The sequence below is a fragment of the Salmo trutta genome, chromosome 7 (assembly GCF_901001165.1).
Source record: "Salmo trutta chromosome 7, fSalTru1.1, whole genome shotgun sequence".
Classification (NCBI taxonomy): domain Eukaryota; kingdom Metazoa; phylum Chordata; class Actinopteri; order Salmoniformes; family Salmonidae; genus Salmo; species Salmo trutta.
In genome coordinates, this window is record NC_042963.1 from 25,736,457 (window position 1) to 25,757,464 (window position 21,008).

Sequence of the window (21,008 nt, forward strand, 5' to 3'; positions counted from 1 at the left end):
TCTACAGTGTAGTTCTGCTATGTAATAATATTGACCCTAGCATTGATAGCCCACCCACTGACCTCGGTTGAGAGGAAAGACCAGGGACCTCCATTTCACCTCATTGAATGAGATCCCTAATCTGCGAATGTGTAAAACCCTGCCTCAAACAACTGAATCGGCTGCAATTCTAACATGTAAACACAACTACCATACAGGCATAGCACGTGCACACACGGAGAGAGAAAACAGATTGGTTGTTTCATCATCCTGGTAGTTTTATTTGGTTGGTGGAGTAAATTGTATCGTAAGTATATCCAGATGGCACAGGGGGCTTCGTTACTTTTAGTTATCAGTTGACCATGAATGTCCATTATAGCCTCACGTGGAAGTCTTGTCACATTTTCGTAGACTAAAATGAAAAGTAATTTGTATTTGTCATAGTTTTTCAGGGCAACTCGTTATCATTAGTTTTAGTCTGGGGAAAAATAGGTGATTTGAGTATTTTGTCTCATTGCTGATCAAATTAACACTCCGCTTTACAATGTAAGCTCTTTCTGCACGCCCCACAGGGTCTCGGCGCTGTTGATTAGCTGCTTCTCTTCCTCGGGCTTCAGGGTCATGTGGATGACGTCGGTCAGACCACTGTTGCCCAGCACGCATGGCACACTGAGGAACACCTCGTCTTTCACACCGTGCATCCCCTGAGAGGGAGGGAAGAAGAGAGTCTGATTAGGGATGGATCACAGGTGGAGTGGCGGTGGGTGTAATATTAGTGTGTGTCTCAAGTCCATACATCTGTGACCTTGACCTGTTTGACTATGGTTGGTCCAAATAAAGCAATATATATCAGATATGTCTGTATTTATGTATAAAGAGCCAACTTAATCCTTACATCTTCAGTCAACACACATTAGGTATACAGTGTAGCAAATAGTTTTCTTGAAAAACATATAAATACTTTATTTGTGAGTGCTGACTGTCTTTTCATTCAAGTTGAGTTCTCCTACTGCTATGCTACAACAACCAAAGATCCATCGATTTTCTTTAAACCCTCTTAGACCTAAAGGTTTTTGCCCCGTTTGGTAATACATTATACCGTCTACTCTACTGTATTCTTCCCCTGATTGGAACCATCAGGAGTGTTATGGATTCAGCACACTCTTAGCTACGAGTAGTATGGTAGTATCTAAATTAATGCCCTCCCTGTAAGTCACCATGGATAAGACTGTCTGCTATAAAATGAAAAATGTAAATGTTTGGCATCAAGGCACATGTAGAGCATGGCAGATGGATTCTTACCTTGACCAGGGTGGACACGGGGTGAACTTTGTGGAGGTTCTTCAGGATGCTCTCAACCAGGTCAGCGACAGACATGCCGATAGCCCAGGAGGTGTAACCCTTCAGCTTGATGACCTCATAGGCACTACATGACAGAGAGAGACACGAGGAGAGGAGTTTATAACACATTTAAACTAATTTCGTAGGAAAAGTGCATCGTTTTTCCTATTGTGAATGAACTAATACAGGAAAATACATTTAGAAAACAGCAGGGACAAATGCCCTTGAAACTAGTTATAAAGTGGGTTGTGAATTAGTACAAGTAACTTGTAATGAATAGTTATACCTTCACAGTCTGCAGCATTGCATATCAACAACTTAACTGCTTTAGACCTAGATGCCAGGTGCAGTAAACACGTAACACAATGGCGTAGTCAGTACTTACTGTGCTAGTTCCAGCATGTTTCTGGCTCTTAGCTTAGGGCCAAATTCCATCCTTATTCCTCCAAGCTCTATTGGATTTGATTGGGAGTGAAGTCATTTATTCTCTACTTCCATTATTGTTATTTATGGATTCATTTGGAGTCAAACTCTAAGGACCACTTTCCAATTAGGCCTAATCCTGGACTAATAATCTATTTTTTGGTGGGAAAGGGGCGGTATGTATCGGAACTTGTCCAAGAAGAAATGGTAATTTTCCTTTTTAAAACGACCCTTGACAGATGTACACTATATATGCACAAGTATGTGGACACCCCTTCAAATTAGTGGATTTGGCTATTTCAGTGACACCTGTTGATGACAAAAATCGAGCACACAGCCAGCAATGCAATCTCCATAGGAGATTCTGCCCTGCTAAAGCTGCCCTGGTCAACTGTAAGTACTGTTGTTGTGAAGTGAAAACATCTAGGAGCAACAACGGCTCAGCCGCGAAGTGGTAGGCCACAAAAGCTCACAGAATGGGACCGATGAGTGCTGAAGCACGTAGCGTGTAAAAATTGCGTGTCCTCGGTTGCAACACTGACTACCCAGTTCCAAACTGCCTCTGGAAGCAACGTCAACACAAGAACTGTTCGTCGGGAGCTTCATGAAATGGCTATCCATGGCCGAGCAGCCACACAACCCTAAGATCACCATGCGCAATGTCAAGCGTCGGCTGGAGTGGTGTAAAGCTCACTGCCATTGGACTCTGGAGTAGTGGAATCGCATTCTCTGGAGTGATGAATCACCCTTCACCATCTAAAAGTCTGAAGGGTTTGGCAGATGCCAGGAGAACGCTACCTGCCCCAATGCATAGTGCCAACTGTACAGTTTGGTGGAGGAATAATGGTCTGGAGCTGTTTTTCATGACTCGGGCTAGGCCCCATAGTTCCAGTGAAGGGAAATCTTAACGCTACAGCATACAATGACATTCTAGACGATTCTGTGCTTCCAACTTTCTGGCAATAGTTTGAGGAAGGCCCTTTCCTATTTCACCATTACAATGCCCCCGTGCACAAAGCAAGGTCCGTACAGAAATGGTTTGTCGAGATCGGTGTGGAAGGACTTGACTGGGCGGCACAGAGCCCTGACTTAGACTGCGACCCTGGGCTAATCATCCAACATCTGCTGCCCGACCTCACTAATGCTCTTGTGGCTGAATGGAAGCAAGTCCCCGCAGCAATGTTCCGACATCTTGTGGAAAGCCTTCCCAGAAGAGTGGAAGCTGTCATAGCAGCAAACGGGGCATCAACTTCATATTAATGCCCATGATTTTGGATTGAGATGTTTGATGAGCAGGTGTCCACGTACGTTTGGTAATGTAGTTAAACAGATAGCGATGTGTGTTTATAAGACTCACCCATCGACCACCATCTTGTGGAGATGCTTCCAGTCCTCCTTGTCTGCGTCTGTGCCCATGTGTGGGTTTAGGCCCTTCAGGGAAACACCAGCAACGTTCACGCCACTCCATACCGGCACTTTGAGTAAGAGAAGAGACAGGTATCCAGTCAGTTACCTTTCTGTCATAGACCAATGTCCATGAAGGTTTTCCACAATATGGTATGGACAGAGAGACGGTTCCAGAGTGGATTTAAAGCCATAGCCACATACCACTGGAGTCTCCGTGCTCTCCAATGATCCAGCCGTGGCAACTGGAGGGGTGAAGGTGCAGCTTCTCGCCCATAAGGTGGCGGAAACGACCGGAGTCCAGGTTGGTGCCGGAACCGATGACGCGGTGACGGGGGAAACCGCTCAGCTTCCAGGCCACGTAGGTCAGGATGTCAACTGGGATAGGCAGAGGAGAGAAAGGAGAAGGGGGGGTTACAAATGATATCACAATTTGAGTTAAGAAAACAAACCCTAACCTTAACCATACCCCTTAAATTACATTTTCATATGTATAAATGTTCACTATATAGCCAGCGTTGACTTTGCTGATTGGAGTATGGACCGTAGTTGTCAGCAAAAAGACCATGCCGTTTTTCCTGATAACGTAACATAGCCCTGGAGAGCTACGGAGTGAGCAGGCCAGCACTAACATCTTATTCAAACCTGTCAATGACTTCGCACAATGCTAGAGTAATGATCAAGTCACTGGATCATGTTTAACCAAATTACTCCCTCCCTCCCGCCCTCCTCTTGTACCGGGGTTGGAGACGACCAGCAGGATAGCGTTGGGGCTGTACTTGACGATCTGGGGGATGATGAACTTGAAGATGTTGACGTTGCGCTGCACCAGGTTCAGACGACTCTCGCCCTCCTGCTGACGAGCACCGGCGGTGACCACCACCACCTTGGAGTGGGCGGTTGTACTGTAGTCTGGAGTGGGGGAGGACACACACACACACACACACACTGTAACCAGGGTTCGATTATATAACAGTGGGCAACTCAAGGTACAACTCAAGGTAAGATGCACATTAAACACACACAAATACAACCTAGGGTTCCGAGCACCCCCACAACAAATCAGTGTGTGTGTGCACAACTTGTTTGTGCATGTGTGTTTGTTTGTGTCTTTGTGTGTGCACAACTCGTTTGTGCGTGTGTCTTTGTGTGAGTGCACACAATTCGTTTGTGCGCGTGTGTGTGTTAGTGTGTGCGCATAAGTGTATGACTCCTCACTCACCCTTATCGCCCACGATCTTGTGGGTCTTGCAGAAGAGGCTGCCATGCTGCAGGTCCATGACCTCACCCTTCAGCTTTTCCTCCATCACATCAATTAGGCACAGTTCATCGCACAGGTCCTGGTCAACACAAGGCTTGTTAGGGTTGAGGAATATAATCCATATAGAAAAGGATATGGATATAATTAAGAGGCCGGTTTCCCGGACACAAAATGAAGGCTAAATCTTAGCCTAAAAGCAATTTCACCATAGAAACTGCTTGTTAGTCCCGGACAAGGCTTAATCTGTGTCCGGGGAAACTGGCCCTACAAATCCACTCCATTTTACCACAACATAAAATAAAATATACAGTACATTTCAGACATGGAGTGCACCGCTATATGCTAACCCCATGTCATGAATGATCCTTATAGGTAAAATGACGTGGGTAAAATGAAGCGCAAATTAAAAGTAAGAATCTCAGAGCATCGTAGCACCATTAGGTGCAAAAACTCGACGTATCCAGTTGCAGCCTACTTTTTGGAAGCGAACCACTCTATTTCGTCCCTACGTTATATCGGCATCGAACACGTCACCCTTTCTAGGGGGTGACCTTGACAATTTATTGTTAAAACGAGAGGCTGCCTGGATCTTTAAATTAAAGGCCCTTGCTCCCTTCGGTCTCAACGTAGACTTTGATCTGAACCCAATCTTGACCTTATTGTGATTTTACTATCCATTGTACATTTTTGTAGGCCTATGTAGCCAAATTGTATCTATGATCGTATGCTATCCATTCATGTTTTTTACATGTTCTATTTACATCTGTAAATTAACCAATCAAGCCACACCCGGCCATGATTACAGACACCTGTGTGTCCTTTGAAACTATATAAACTAGTGACCTGCAGGGTTTGTTGTTATACCCTGATGAAGACAGCTTGTCTGTCAAAAACGTGGGTTATTAGGTTGTTAAATTATTGCATCAGAGCTCCTAGTGTGTGTGGCTATCCTTTTCAAGTTATCTAGCTGTGACCATCTGGCTAGTATCAACAAGGGTTTTCTACAAAATAGCAACAACAGCGCAGATAGCTTGGAATCTAGACCATGAGCAATATGAACCGAAATGCATTGCCAAACAATGCTGCCACATTCTGGTTTGAAGTATTTTAGCAAGTCTGAGTGGCTGACGACTTCCAAGGTCTTTGCTGTGAGAAAACAAAAGAGATTGACTGCTGACACTCTGTCCAGAGGTGCGTAAGTACTGTTGGCATGCAAACGTTTAACAGTCCCAAGGGTGTGTCTGACCTTATTATCTAGATATCAAAGTGTCACCAACAAAAATGTAAACAATAGGCCTATAGCAAATGCAGCATATGACATCAATACATTTCTATGTGCAAATTGCACTTTTCGGTAGTTCTAAAAGCATGCCATTCCATGAGAGCAGCATTTATTTTTCAACTTTAAGCAATGAGCCCAATCAGTCCTCCATGACAAAAAAATTAACAGAGTAGGCTAATAAGTCCTTAGCTGACAAAACTCCACTCTATGGAAGTCAGATCTTAGTTCTTAATTGTTGGCTTATGGCAAATCTATATTTCAATATTTCCAAGACCTATTCTTAAAGATCAAGTGATATCAAAGTCAATGGAATGACTGGAAATCTGACAATGTTTTTTATGTAAAAATATAGTATCTGTAGTAGAAAGCAATGGGTTAAAATAAGTCTACATAAGCAACCCATAAATTAATATGCAACATCCATTTATGGCCAGCTATGTAAACTCTGCAATAGATGTCGTTCAATTGGTAATATTCATTTTTGTATTCTAATGCCTCGTAAGGGAAAGTAATCTAAAAGTAATCAGATTACGTTACTGAGTTTGTAATCCAAAAGGTATGTTACTGATCAAAATTTGGGACACTAGTAACTGTAACGGATTACATTTAGAAAGTAACATACCCAACCCTGATCACACCTTACCACCTCCATCCATCCATCCCTCCATCGGTCTTACCTTGAGCAGGACGCTGACTGCGGAGGCCATGCCAACCATGCCGACGCCAACCACTGTCACCTTGCTTCGGGAGCCAACGGGCTCACCAGCCAAGACATGGGTGATCAGCTTCTCCTTGGTGGTCATCTGAGAGACATAAAGAGGAAGAGAGAGGGTCAGTCTGATCCCCTCAGCTTTCTTTCAGTACATCCTCTCAGAGCAAGAAACATCACTGTGCTCTGGTACCTACTTTTCTCTACTGCTAATACAAATAACTGCTAATACAACTTTCAAAAAAAATGTCATTGGTATAATGTATATCACTCCACGCCTCTCCACCATGCTAGCTAATGTGTGGTGAGCATTCTGGCACAAAATGGTTGCGTGCATCATCATGGTGGTGGATAAGGTGAGTTTCCCCCTTACTATGTAAAGTAGTTTGAGTACCTCAGTCCGTAGAAAGACACTATATAAATCCAATATATTATTATTATTATTAGATCACAAAGCTGTGAAACCTATTGTTATTCTTAGGTTGTTTTCTTTTTCTTGACATGGTCAAATAACTCAAGCATAGATTGTTAACCTTTTTCAAAAAAAATTCTAAGCTGAAGCATTATAGATTCCGCAACATCAATTTAAAGTTAATTTCCGATTGAGCTGACATTCAGCTTTTACCGTGAATGCAGGTTGGTTTGCCCTTTGCCCTTATTCCCAGTCACCTTGCTATGGATGGTTTTCCCTCACAGTTTTGTGCAAATGCTGCCATCTATCCAGGGTTTCTGGTTGGGGTAGGTTTCAATAGTCACAGTGTGTACAACATATCCTATACACTTCCTGATAAACTCAGTCACCATATCAGTATATACGTCAATGTCATTCTCGGAGGCTACCCAGAACATATCCCAGTTCGCATGATCAAAACAATCTTGAAACGCGGATTCCGATTGGTCAGACCAGCGTTGAATAGTCCTCAGCACGGGTACTTCCTGCTAGAGTTTCTGCCTAGAGGAAGGGAGGAGCAAAATGGAGTCCTGATCAGATTTGCTGAAGTAAGGTCGGGGGAGGGCCTTGTAGGCATCCCGGAAGTTGGAGTAGCAGTGGTCGAGTGTTTTAACAGCGCGAGTACTACAGTCAATTTGTTGATAGAACTTCTGTAGTGTTTTTCTCAAATTTCCTTTGTTAAAATCCCCAGCTACAATAAATGCGGCCTCAGGATATGTGGTTTCCAGTTTGCGTGAAGTCCTTTGAGGGCCGTTGTGGTATCAGCTTGAGGGGGAATATACACGGCTGTGACTATAACCGAAAATAATTAATTTGGGAGGTAATATGGTCAGCATTTGATAGTGAGGTATTCTAGGTTGGGTGAACAATGACTTGAGTTCCTGTATGTTATCACAATCACACCATGAGTAGTTAATCATGAAACATACACCCCCTTCTTCTTCTTCCCGGAGAGATATTTATTCCTGTCTGCGCAATGAACTGAGAACTCAACTGGCTGTACTCAACTGTTTCCGTGAAACAGAGTATGTTACAATCCCTGATGTTCCTCTGCAAGGAAATCCTCCGCCAGGTCATCGACTGAATTTTTATTTATCATTATGAATTAATTTATTACAATTTCAAATTGATCACAAAAGGTAGGATTTAGTAATAGTGAAACGATGAAAAGCCATCTTGTGGCTTTTTTTTAGGAGTTTGACATTTTAAGTTTGCATTAGCAAGCATGGTGGTCAGACAAGCTCATATGTCAAATTCAGTGACGTTTTAGATGAGGAAGGGCAATTTTTTTCATGAGCATGGCCTCTTTTTTTATTTTTTATTACAGCATATTGAATTCCATTCACCGAGCTCAATGTAACATCGATGGACTTAGGCTACTTCATGATACTCACATTTTCCATCGTGAGGTTGCTACAACCTAGCCTATGAATGAAAGTTTACAACACAGGTTTTTCAACACAATCAACAGAATAAATACACCCCTGATCACACGCAAACACAGTTCACTTTCATAGCAGCCACATACAAACATCATGATCATTTTGCTCATTGTAGAATTCCTCCTTGCATCTATGCGTTCTCCACTTCTCACCTTTCCCCTTTGCTTGTGGACTTCAGTGCACAACACATCAGCTGTCTGTGACCAGGCAAAAAAACCTTTCCAAGCCAAACCTTCATAATATCTAACCGCTACGTACAGCCTACATCATATTAGCTAATGTCATAAGTAGTCAACATAGCTACTAAAACTCACGCATTAGTAAACCTGCTACAATCTGTTCTTCTGCACCTGAGCAAGGCAGTTAACCCACTGTTCCCTGGGCGCCGAAGACGTGGATGTCGATTATGGCAGCCCCCCATTACTTCTGATTCAGAGGGGTTGGGTTAAATGCGGAAGACACATTTCAGTTGAAGGCATTCAGTTGTACAACTGACTAGGTATCCCCCTTTCCTTTCTTTACAATCATGCAGTACAGTGTACAGTCAGCAAGCAGTTTAGCAGTTACACCGGTGGGCCCCAGTGGCAATAAATTAATTACACCAAAAGCTTACCTTGACTTAGAAGAGCTGTTGGATAGGCATAGCCAGCTAGTTAAAATACCATCCCTATCTGTTTTAGCCGGGTGTTTGAATACACTAAATTAGCTAGCTGTATTAGCTAGCTTCTCCTTAATTTTTAAAGAAATTTGTTCAAAACTGTTCAACTATTATCTTTCTCTCGCTTTGATTGAACTACTCACCTCATTTTATACACTGCATTGCTAGATAGCTGTAGCGTATGCTTTTAGTACTAGAGTCATCCTTTGATTGGATGGACAACATGTCAACTCATGCTGCAAGATCTCTGATAGGTTGGAGGACCTCCTCCGGAAGATGTCATAATTACTGTGTAAGTCTATGGAAGTGGGTGAGAACCATGAGCCTCCTAGGTTTTGTATTTAAGTCAATGTACACAGAGGAGGACGGAAACTAGCTCTCCTTCAGCTACACCATGGTGCTGCCCTTTCCATTATGGATACGTTTAAGGAAAGTGATTCTACTTTCGTGGTTTTCACTTTCACCCAAGATGGTGCTTTTGAGTAATTTATATATCATTATGATTACAGCTTTAGTTTTGTTTGTGGCTGATGAAAAAGCAGCCAGTTTGTACAAATGGTTTCTTCTATGTGTGTCCTTTTGGAACAGATGTGTTCCTTGGAGCATTGCTATGTTAATATGGTTTCTATATATAATATATATTTAGCCTAGGATATCAAGACTGCTGGAATATTTGATCGGACTAGTAAGGCCTTTCAAATTCCAAGAGATAATAGCTGGCGTTGCCATTTTTTTACATGTATAATGTATTATTAATGATGTAATTGTTATCTTTAGTGTTAATAAGCCCATGGATGTGAAACAAAAAACAGGACCCACAGGAAAACTCACCCATTGGTCGTGTTCCTTTTACCCAGTTGATGGGGTGTCCTCATAATTGTCTTATGCTGAGGGCAGCATCACATCCATAGGCTAGGCTGTGTGATTGTGCATAGAAAGCATACCTGAATATTGAGCCAGTCAAACTGGGCTTAACCTAGATCTGTCGGCTCGTCCCCTTGTGTGTTGGGCTTGATGTGATTCTCAAAGAAGTCTTGAGCCTCATTGGCAGTTGAAAGTGTGTGTGTTGTATTCTGAAAGATGAAAATACATTTTGCAGAGTGGATGAAGCGGCATCTCGGGTTTAGCTTGTGTAGCTGGGATCTCAACTCGTTGTAGGTCGCCCTCTATTTCAGCAGTTTGGCATTCAAATCTAGGTAGATGCTAATCCTTTTCTCCACATAGGTCAGAGCCGCCGATTCTGCTGCAAGGCGAACACTTTGCCGCTTGACTTAAAAACTGTGGATAAGTACAATCAAACACCGGGATACGTTGTAGAGAGAACCCGTGCGTTGCGCAATGTTTATCAGTGGCATTGGACCCAACTTCTACTGCCCAAACAGTTAATAGAAAAGATTCCCGCCTCCACACCAGTTTCAAGTCCTGTGACGGGGACACTGAATTTACAGGAATGATTTGAGTTATTCTGTTGAAGTTTATAGGAGAATAATTTCCAAGTCATGGAGTCACCACTCGGTCACATTTGCCGCTGTCTCCAAACTTTCCACCTTTGTTGAGTAGGTGTCCACTATAGAAGTGAGCAGTGCAAGCGATTAATTTTCTAGCTTAATTGCAAGTTTAGGGCAGAGGCACTTTCCTCACGAACAATCTCTCGGATAGTAGTGGGCAACTCTTTCTGTTGTCGGGTGTTGATAGCCGCCATGTTCCCACAGGTTAATTGTTAACGGACATAATATGCCAGCTGCTGGAGTGAAATAGACTTGCTTTTGTTCATTTAATACAGCGAACGTCCCACACCTTAATATGGTGTTATACACTGAGAATATCTTTCCATGAATTAGACTGACCAGGTCAATGAAGGTGAAAGCGATGATCCCTTATTGATGTCACCTGTTAAATCCATTTCAATCCGTGTAGATGAAGGGGAGGAGACAGGTTAAAGGATTTTTAAGCCTCAGTGGGTGAATGGGCAAGACAAAAGATTTAAGTGCCTTTGAACAGGTTATGGCAGTATTTGTATTAGGGATCCCCATTAGCTACTGCCAAGGCAGCAGCTACTCTTCCTGGGGTCCAAACACATTAAGGCACTTTCATTACACATAAAATAAAAGATAAAGCAGTACGTAATATAACATTATTACGCCACTACATATGTACAATACAAAATGTATAATAACACCATACAACAATTTTACATGTGTAGAGTCTGCGTGCTAGCGCCTGTGTGCATATGCGCGCGCGCGTGTGTGTGTCTCTCTTCACAGTCCCTGCTGTTCCATAAGATGTTTTTTTTATCTGTTTTTAAATCTGATTCTACTGCTTGCATCAGTTACCTGATGTGGAATAGAGTTCCATGTAGTCATGGCTCTATGTAGTACTGTGTGCTTTCCATAGTCTGTTCCAGTGGTGGAAAAAGTACCCAATTGTCATATTTTAGTGAAAGTAAAGATACCTTCATAGAAAATGACTCAAGTAAAAGTGAAAGTCACTGACTAAAATACTACTTGAGTAAACGTCTAAAAGTATTTGGTTTAAAATGTACTTAAGTATCAAAAGTAAATGTAATCACTAAAATATACTTAAGTATCAAAAGTACAAGTATAAATAATTTAAAATTCCTTATATTAAGCAGTGACTTTCTTGTTTTTTAAATTTATGTATAGACGGGCTTCAACACTCGGACATCAGTTACAAACTAAGCGTTTGTGTTTAGTGAGTCTGCCAAATCGGAGGCATTAGGGATGACCGGGGATGTTCTCTTGATAAGTGTGTGAATTTGACAATTTTCCTGTCCTGCTAAGCATTCAAAATGTAACTAGTACTTTCGGGTGGCAGGGAAACTGTAAAGAGTAAAAAGTATAATATTTTCTTTACTAATGTAGTGAAGTAAAAGTTGTCAAGAATATAAGTAGTTTGTTGGGGCATCTATACTACTTAAGTATTACTTTAAAGTATTTTTACTTAAGTACTTTCCACCACTGGTCTGTTCTGGACTTGGGAATTGTGAAGAGACCTCTGGTGGCATGTCTTGTGGGGTATGCATGGGTGTCTGAGCTGTTTGCTAGTAGTTTAAACTGACAGCTTGGTGCATTCAGCTTGTCAACACTTTTTACAAAAATACGTAGTGATGAAATCAATCTCTCCTCCACTTTGAGTCATGAGAGATTGACTTGCATATCATTAATGTTAGCTCCCTGTGTACATTTACTGGCCAGCTGTGCTGCCCTGTTCTGAGCCAATTGTAATTTTCATTAGTCTCTCTTTGTGGCAGTTGACTCAACTACTGAACAGTAGTCTAGGTGTGACAAAACTAGGGCCTTTAGGACCTGCCTTGTTGATAGTGTTGTTAAAAGGCAGAGCAACGCTTTATTATGGACAGACTTCTCCCCATCTTAGCTACTGTTGTATCAATATATTTTGACCATGACAGTTCACAATCCAGGGTTACTCCAAGCAGTTTAGTCACCTCAACTTACTCAATTTCCACCTTATTCATTACAAGTTTTAGTTGAGGTTTAGTGAATGATTTGTCCCAAATAATATCAAAAGCAGCACTGAAGTCTATCAAAACAGCCCCCACAATATTTTTGTCAATTTCTCTCAGCCAATCATCAGTCATTTGTGTAAGTGATGTGCTTGTTGCATATACTTCCCTATAAGCATGCTGAAAGTCTGATGTCTGTTTACTGTAAAATAGCATTGTATCTGGTAAAACACAATTTCCAAACGTTTACTAAGGGTAACAGGCTGATTGGTCGGCTGTTTGAGCTGGTAAGGTGTACTTTACTATTATTAGGTAGGGGAATGACTTTTGCTTCCCTCCAGGCCTGAGGGCACACGCTCTCTAGTAGGCTTAAATTGAAGATGTGGCAAATAGGAGTGGCAGGCGATCTTGTTTGTGTCAAGAACTGCAACACTACTAGGTTTTTCACACAACAGTTTCCCGTGTGTATCAAGAATGGTCCACCACCTAAAGGATATCCAGCCAACTTGACACAACAGTGGGAAGCATTGGCCAACATCCCTGTGGAATGCTTTCGACACCTTGTATAGTCCATGCCCCTACAGCATGTTTGAGGTGTTAGCAGCTGCTTAGGCTATTCTCGTTGAGCAGTGGGAACACTCTCCATCGCTGTTGTAATCTTCTGGGAGGCCAAAATGTTCGCAAACTGTAGATTTAAATGATGATGGGGAGTCCTCTTGGTTTATCGACCCCACCACTCGTCATCTTACAGAACTAGTTCCCGGCTGCACCTCACAAAAGGACAGTGAATTTTGATTTCAATGTGCACGTAGAATCTAGTTGTTTTAACGGAATAGCCTGATGTTTTTTCATCTCAGATTTACTCAAGAGGCATACAATGGAGCGTAGGCATAGCCTATAGGCCTAGTGTTGGCTGCTTTTCCTTCACTCTGCGGTCCGACTCATCCCAAACCATCCCAAATTGGTTGAGGTCGGGAGATTGTGGAGGCCAGGTCATCTGATGCAACACTTCATCACTCTCCTTCTTGGTCAAATATCCCTTGCACACCCTGGAGGTGTGTTGGGTCATTGTCCTGTTGAAAAACAAATGATTGTCCCTCTAAGCCCAAACCAGATGGGATGGCGTATCACTGCAGAATGCTGTAGTTGCCATACTGGTTAAGTGTGCCTTGAATTCTAAATCAATCACAGACCATGTAACCAGCCAAGCACCCCCACACCATAACACCACCTCCCCCATGCTTAACGGTGGGAAATACACATGTGGAGATCATCCATTAACCCACACCGTGTCTCACAAAGACATGGTGGTTGGAACCAAAAATCTCCAATTTGGACTCCAGACCAAAGGACACATTTCCACCAGTCTGAGTTCCATTGCATGTGTTTCTTGGCCCAAGCAAGTCTCTTCTTCTTATTGGTGTCCTTTAGTAGTGGTTTCTATGCAGCAATTTGACCATGAAGGCCTGATTCATGCAGTCTCCTCTGAACAGTTGATGTTGAGATGTGTCTGTTACTTGAACTCTGTGAAGCATTTATTTGGGCTGCAATTGCTGAGGCTGATAACTCGAATGAACTTATCCTCTGCAGCAGAGGTAACTCTAGGTCTTTCTTTCCTGTGGCAGTCCTCATGAGAACCAGTTTCATCAAAGCGCTTGATGGTTTTTACAACTGCACTTGAAGAAACATTCAAGTTTCTCTTTGCTTATTTGAGCTCTTCTTGCCATAATATGGTCACCTTGGTCTTTTGCCAATTATGGCTATCCTCTGTATACCACACCTACCTTGTCACAGACAACTGATTGATTGGCTCAAACACATTAAGAAGGAAAGACATTCCACAAATGTACTTTTAAGAAGGCACACCTGTTAATTGAAATGCATTCTAGGTGACTACCTCATGAAACTGAGAGAATGCCAAGAGTGTGCAAAGCTGTCATCAAGGCAAAGGGAGGCTATTTGAAGAATCTCAAATATAAAATATATTTGTTTAACACTTTTTTTGGTTACTACATGATTCCATATATGTTATTTCATAGTTTTGATGTCTTCACTATTATTCTACAATGTAGAAAATAGTAAAAATGAAAACAACCCTTGAATGAGGTGTTCAAAAATGTTTGACCGGTAGTGTATATATTTATTTTGTATTATTAGTCCTTAGTTTCTGTCAGTTCAGAGGCTACTATGAACTGGATATTGTCAGCTTTAAAAAAATATAAAAGCCTGAGGTTTATTATCTTTTCTATGGCGTTATCATCCCCACATTGTTTAGTAACAAGGCATTTTCAACTCAATTACTTTCCTTTTATCATATTCAAATCATATTAATGTCTTTGTTGCTAACAGTAAGTTATTTTGCCCAACTCTGCAGGCCATCATCCAATCCTTATCTTCCGTTCGACCGACAGCGATGCTGGGTCTCCATAGCAATGCTTATCTATCTCCCACCATCTGCCTGGACCTGTTTCTGGTTGCCATGGCTCACTATTATGGGGTGGCGATTGCATCATGGGCGCTATTTATTCTTCCTCGTTCGGGGAGAATAAGGGTAAGTGCTAGTAGGGGCCTGTTTACATCACCACATCACCTTGATGACTTAGCTACTCCAGCATTGTGTGAATATGGACACAGGCATGTACAGATCTTAATTATCACAGAAAATATTCCTGCTCAAAAGGAAATTCAAATTTTGATACATTCAATAAAAAACACAGTTCTCTTTCTCTCCATGCGGGGGCAGTCGAGTCATTCAGACCAGTGCCAGCTATCAAAATCATATTCCCTCTCTCAAAGGCTTAGCACACAGCTTACGTGTATAGTGTTGAGTCATCCGCATACATAGACACACTGGCTTTACTCAAAGCCAGTGGCATGTCGTTAGTAAATATTGAAAAAAGGAAGGGACCTAGACAGCTTCCATGGGGAATTCCTGATTCTACCTAGATTATGTTGGAGATCTGAGGACTGAGCTCACACACTGGAGGGGCTGGTTGTTCCTTTGTCAGCATGGAGCACAAGATTAGGCCTATACCAGAGACTACAGAGTGTATAAAGAAAGGGTGAGAGTCTAATACCGAAACACAGTAGATTCTGTGGCTGTGAAATCAATGAGCAATATAGGTAGCCATGTTGTGTCCTGCTTCTTTATAACATGAAAATGCCCACTACAATAGAAGCTTTATAAAAGAGTAACTACAGGGTGCCATTTAGCTATTAATTGGTGCAATTTGGAAAAACAATACTTTCAAAAGGATGGGCATTAAGATAAGTTCCTGTTTGTACATTGCTTAGTGTTGCACAACGTGATGTCGACATAACATTGCCCATTGCAGAAGAGGTGTATCCAGTAGTAAAAAGAATACTTAGAGCTTTAATAACTGAAAGTGGTACTGTACGAGAGAGAAAGAAAGTGGACAAGAGAGTGAGAGATACGGAGAGAGGGAGAGGAAAGAGAGAAGAGAGGGTATGGGGTATCCATGTGGTGGCACCAAACTTCACCATCAGTCTAAGTTCAAATCTTGAAGCCATCACACCTGTTACCATGCTATTAATTCACTACTCGTCGAATGAGCCGGTGGTATTCACGTTTGATCTTCCTCTGGTGAAGGACTGTTGCACGATGACATTATCATATACCGCGGTACAGTATACTGTGACATTCACTTTACTTGGAAACGAGAGTGTGTCCCAAATGGCACCCTATTTCCCATATAGTGCACTACTTTTGACGAGGGCCCATATGGCTCTTGTCAAAAGTAGTTCACTATGTAGAAAATAGGGTACCATTTGGGACATGCTCATAGCCACTGTTGCCAACGCACGTGGCTGGTAACAAGAGCACTTGAAAACGCAACCGACATGCCAGCGAGCACTCAGCAAGCTCCAATTGGTGTCAAGTGTCACAGCAGATGTTCACAGTAGGTCATTCATGTGTTCTGACCCTGAAGGCCCATGGGTTTTAATACTCATGTTATAGGTCATATGTCACCCATATGGTAAGAAGGCCAAGAAGATTATTAAGGACCTTAGCCACCCGAGTCACAGCCTGTTCACCCCACTACCATCTAGAAGGCGGAGACAGTACAGGTGCATCAAAGCTGGGACCAAGAGACTAATAAACAGCTTCTATCCCCAGGCCATCAGACTGTTAAACAGCCACCACTAGACGGACTCCGCTCAGTACCCTGCCCTCTGTTTTGAGAATGACACATCTTTGACACTTATGAAACGCTTGTAATTATACTTCAGTATTCCATAGTAACATCTGACAAAAATATCTAAAGACACTGAATCAGCAAACTTTGTGGAAATTAATATTTGTCTCATTCTCAAAACTTTTGGCCACGACTGTACTCTGCCACTTAGTCACTGTCACTAGCCGGCTACCACCGGGTACTCTACCCTGCACCTTAGGGACTTAACACTGGTCACTTTAATAAGGTTGACATATTATTTATCCACATCAAGTAACTCTACTACTGTACTAAATGTTTGATTTTATTAAAATTGTTATTATTGTGTGCTTATTTGACATTTACTGCATTGATTGATAGGAACATAAGATTGTCGCTGCACCTGCGATAACACCTGCTAAGTGTGTATGCGACAAATAAAATGTGATTTACGAACTCGTCTTCAAGCAGTGCCAGTCTTTAAGGAGTGGGGTAGTCCCACTCCCTTTGTATTTTTCTGTGTTTATTGGATAGAGAGCAAGGTAGATGGGAGACAAAAAGTGCTAGAGTAGTGTGTCAGATTCAAACTCATGCTCACAATGGTAGTACACTGCACAGTACATGTTATCCAGAGGCAGCGGCTTAGACCACTGAACCACCCCAGGCCACAGTGTGCCAGTTCTGACTGTCAATCTATCTGACTATCAATCTATCTGTTGCTCAAAACATCTGGGTCAAAGTCTTGCCAATCTGCCAGCCTCTAATTTATTTTTCTGCTGTGTGTCATAAAAGACACCTAACAAGACTATATGACACCGCTTGTTGTTGACATGAAAGCGATGAGAGACTGGCCCAGTTCAAATAGTCTTCATATCATTCCTATAAAATCATGTTTGATCAGTTACTTTTGTAAGGATTGGGAGGAAAGAAGGAAGAATGCATTTTAGCATATTCGAACAGGGCCAACATTTTTAGCCTGGTCCCAAATCTGTTTGTGCTCTTGCTAAATCCATTGCTCATTTTTCAAGCCAAACGTGACAATGAATGAGTAACAAGGAGGTGGCATGATAGCACTCAGGCTACTGAGTCTTCAACTCTGTACATATTTCCTGTGTAATCATAATGTTGCCATATAAATGCACAGTCAGTAATGTCAAGTGATCACAGGTCTTAAACTTGTCTTCCAAGAAGGAAAAAAGCATTGTGTATGCCATCAATGTAAATATGGTTCAGTCCCCCCCATAGAGGTGACAATTAGGATTAGGGTGCAGGGTAATCAATGGCACGAGACACTTGGGCGTGGATGCTAGAGTTCTTTAAAAGAATACATTCCACAGCTACTATTATTTAATTACCCGAGTAAAGTTATAAAACAATGTCTGTTGGCATAAACTCAGTGCAGAACTATGATTTAAGCATACGCACTTCAAACCAAGTGGTCTTATGCAGGAAAGCTAATGAACTAACATTACCAAGATGCATTGCAACTCAGATGAGCATGGCTCTTGGCACAATCTAGTCCTTTTTTTTATTGTCTGAACACATATAGCAAGCTCTTCATATCTGTCAGTTTGTTGCAGTCCCAGATGAAATAAAACAATTTAGCAAATTAGTAATATATATTATATTTGTCAACTTTAGTGGATAAGTGGAAATGTACAGAGCTTAGAAATATTGGCAAAATAAGCTGGATAATAATTAAGACCTTCCATAACAAGGACATGTTGTACTATTAGACAGTAGCCTAGTTGGCCATTTCACAAATGTATCCTTTGATCAATAACCAGCCTATTTACTATTAGGTCTAGGGCCTATTACTAGTCTTATTCAAAATGTTTTGCATAAACAATTAAAATGCTTAATACAGCAACAGGCTGCATACAAATTGAGGTAGAGCGGTAGCCTATTCAGAGCGAGATACATTTCCTCTAGGTTACCATAATTACCACTATTGCTGTACATCTAACCTTTTCGCTGGTTTTGATCAGACTGAAGTTGCCCAAATGAACCACCGTAAAGAAAAATCACAAAAGTCTGGCAAACACGCAATGCTCTGATTCAAGAGCCTCATATTCTCACACTTTTTCCACATTCAAAGACTTGCGCAACTGGAGGAAATGTGTATGCCTACTTTACAACAATTTGTGATAATCTAGTTTTCGATCATCTGCTTCCTAGAAACCAATCACTGAATAAACTTAAGAAACTTCTAGCTAATTGATAAATGTGACACACCCCTCTTTGTGAGCGCAAGCCATCTCCAGAGTATACTTCTCAAGTTCAAGTCCACCTAGTCAACCTCAAGTCACCGTAAACCTATCAGCTGTAAAACATGACCATTGATCATGCCCTTATAAAACTTTTATATTTCACTTCATAAACCCAACTACTGCAGGACATTATTCCCAAAGTTTCACCAAAACACAACATCTTGTCCGACGTTTCCCCATTAGGCCTACTTGATCACAAAATCCAATGTTGTCTCACCTTGAAGGTTTTAGTTTCGTGAAAGTGATGTGGAAACAACACTGAAATGCGAGTTGGAATGTCTTTGGCTGGCCTCTTCCCTGGCTGGATGCAGCTTTTCTGTGGCACTGGCGTGTGTGGGGGAGGTTCCTGGTATTTAAGCAGCAGAGCGATGCACGGTAGACGCTGCGTGATTACATGACACACTGGGAGGGTCCCTGGTGTCTCGTGTTAAATGTCATGTCCATGCTGAGCGAATGTGCTATGGGATGGAGAAGCCACTCACTGTGGCACAAGGAACGGGGCGGGGTCAGCTGTGGGCAGGCTCACCAACGACTAGCACACAGCTCAGACACCAATGCATAACGTACATACCACTAAGGGTCTCTTCACAGTCCCCAAGTCCAGAACGGACTCTGGAAAATGCACAGTACTACACAGTGACATGACTACATGAAACTCTATTCCACATCAAGTAACTCATGCAAGCAGTAAAATCGTATAAAAAACTGGTAAAACTACACCTTATAGAACAATGCAGACTGTGAGGAGACACACACACACACACACATCAGGACACACAGTCCACACACATATATGTAAGTTGGTATTACAAATGTTGTATTTTACATATGTGGTGGTGTAATGTTATATCAACCGTTTTATTTAATTGTAATTTTTACCTTAATTTGTTTGGACCCCAAGAAGAGCATATACTGGAAAAAAGGCAGCAGCTAATGAGGATCCTTAATAAATAAATTAAAATTGTAGGCACTAACTCCGCCATACTTAGTTGGACAAAGCCTATGTGGAAATGAATGATGTTTTTGGATAAACACAGACCACACAACTACTTACCAAAACCACAAAACTGTTGACAACTCAACTACTGACCATAAAACTACTGACCACAGCTGCTGACTACAACTACTGACACAACCACACAATTAGGTAGAACAAAAGATAAGATCTCCTAATCCTGTGTTTACCACGGACCTTTTTTTAATAAAAAAACTGATACAACTACACCTTATAGAACAATGCGGACTGTGAGGAGACACACACACACACACACACACACAAACATCCATATGCACACACATCAGGACACACACTCTACACACATGTATGTAAGTTGGTATTACAGATGATGTATTTTACATATGTGGTGGTGTAATAATGTAATATCTAACATTTTATTTAATTGTAATTTTTATTTTAATTTGTTTGGACCCCAAGAAGAGTATATGCTGCCTTGGCAGCAACTAATAGGGATCCTTAATAAAAAAATAAATAATAATAATTGTAGGCACTAACTCCGCAATACTTAGTTGGACAAAGCCTATGTGGAAATTAATGGCGTTTCTGTAGGGTTTTTGGACAAACTCTGGAAAAAAGGTCTAGTCAACACAGGATTAGGAGAACTTATCTTTTGTTCTACCTAATTGTGCGGTTGTGGTCAGCAGTTGTAGTCAGCAGCTGTGGTCAGTAATTCTGTAGTTGTGATCACTAGTTGTTTGGTCAGTAGTTGTCAACAGTTTTGTGGTTGTGGTAAGTAGTTGTGGTGTTCAGTGATTGTGGTTAGTAGTTGTGGTCAGTAGTTGTGGTGTTCAGTAGTTGTGGTCAGTGATTGTGGTTAGTAGTTGTGTGGTTGTGGTCAGTAGTTGTGGTAATAATTAGTTGTGTGGTCAGTAGTTATGGGTTGTGGTCAGTATTTGCAATCAGTAGTTGCGGGTAGTAGTTGTGGTCAGTAGTTGTAGTCAGTATATGTGTGGTCTGTTGTTGTGTTGTCAATAGTTGTGGTCAGTAATGTTTAGTATTTGGGGTAAGTAGTTGGATGGTTGTGGTAAGTTGTTGTTAGTAGTTGTGTGGTTGGTAGTTGTGGTTATTAGTTATGTGGTTGTAGCCAGTAGTTGTAGTCAGTAGTTGTTTG

General features: G+C 41.7%; 1 protein-coding gene across 1 annotated transcript; it reads right to left on the reverse strand.

Moving 5' to 3' along the window:
* Window positions 1-232: 232 nt before the first annotated feature.
* Window positions 233-19,326, reverse strand: ldha (lactate dehydrogenase A4). The gene is made up of 8 exons (XM_029758476.1): window positions 19,097-19,326; window positions 6,368-6,493; window positions 4,370-4,487; window positions 3,886-4,059; window positions 3,352-3,525; window positions 3,101-3,218; window positions 1,282-1,405; window positions 233-683 (listed from the first exon to the last, which is right to left on the reverse strand). The coding sequence occupies exons 2-8, from the start codon at window positions 6,491-6,493 to the stop codon at window positions 519-521; spliced, it is 999 nt and encodes a 332-aa protein (XP_029614336.1). The 5' UTR covers window positions 19,097-19,326; the 3' UTR covers window positions 233-518.
* Between the last annotated feature and the right edge of the window lie 1,682 nt (window positions 19,327-21,008).

Bases quoted from the DNA above. Each gene is read 5' to 3' on its own strand.
- ldha (XM_029758476.1), bottom strand. From the start codon at position 6,493: ATGACCACCAAGGAGAAGCTGATCACCCATGTCTTGGCTGGTGAGCCC. The intron at 4,060-4,369 runs GTGAGTGAGGAG...CCCCCACTCCAG, and splicing joins CAAGATCGTGGGCGATAAGG to ACTACAGTACAACCGCCCAC. The intron at 684-1,281 runs GTAAGAATCCAT...CCTCCCTCTCAG, and splicing joins CCGTGTCCACCCTGGTCAAG to GGGATGCACGGTGTGAAAGA.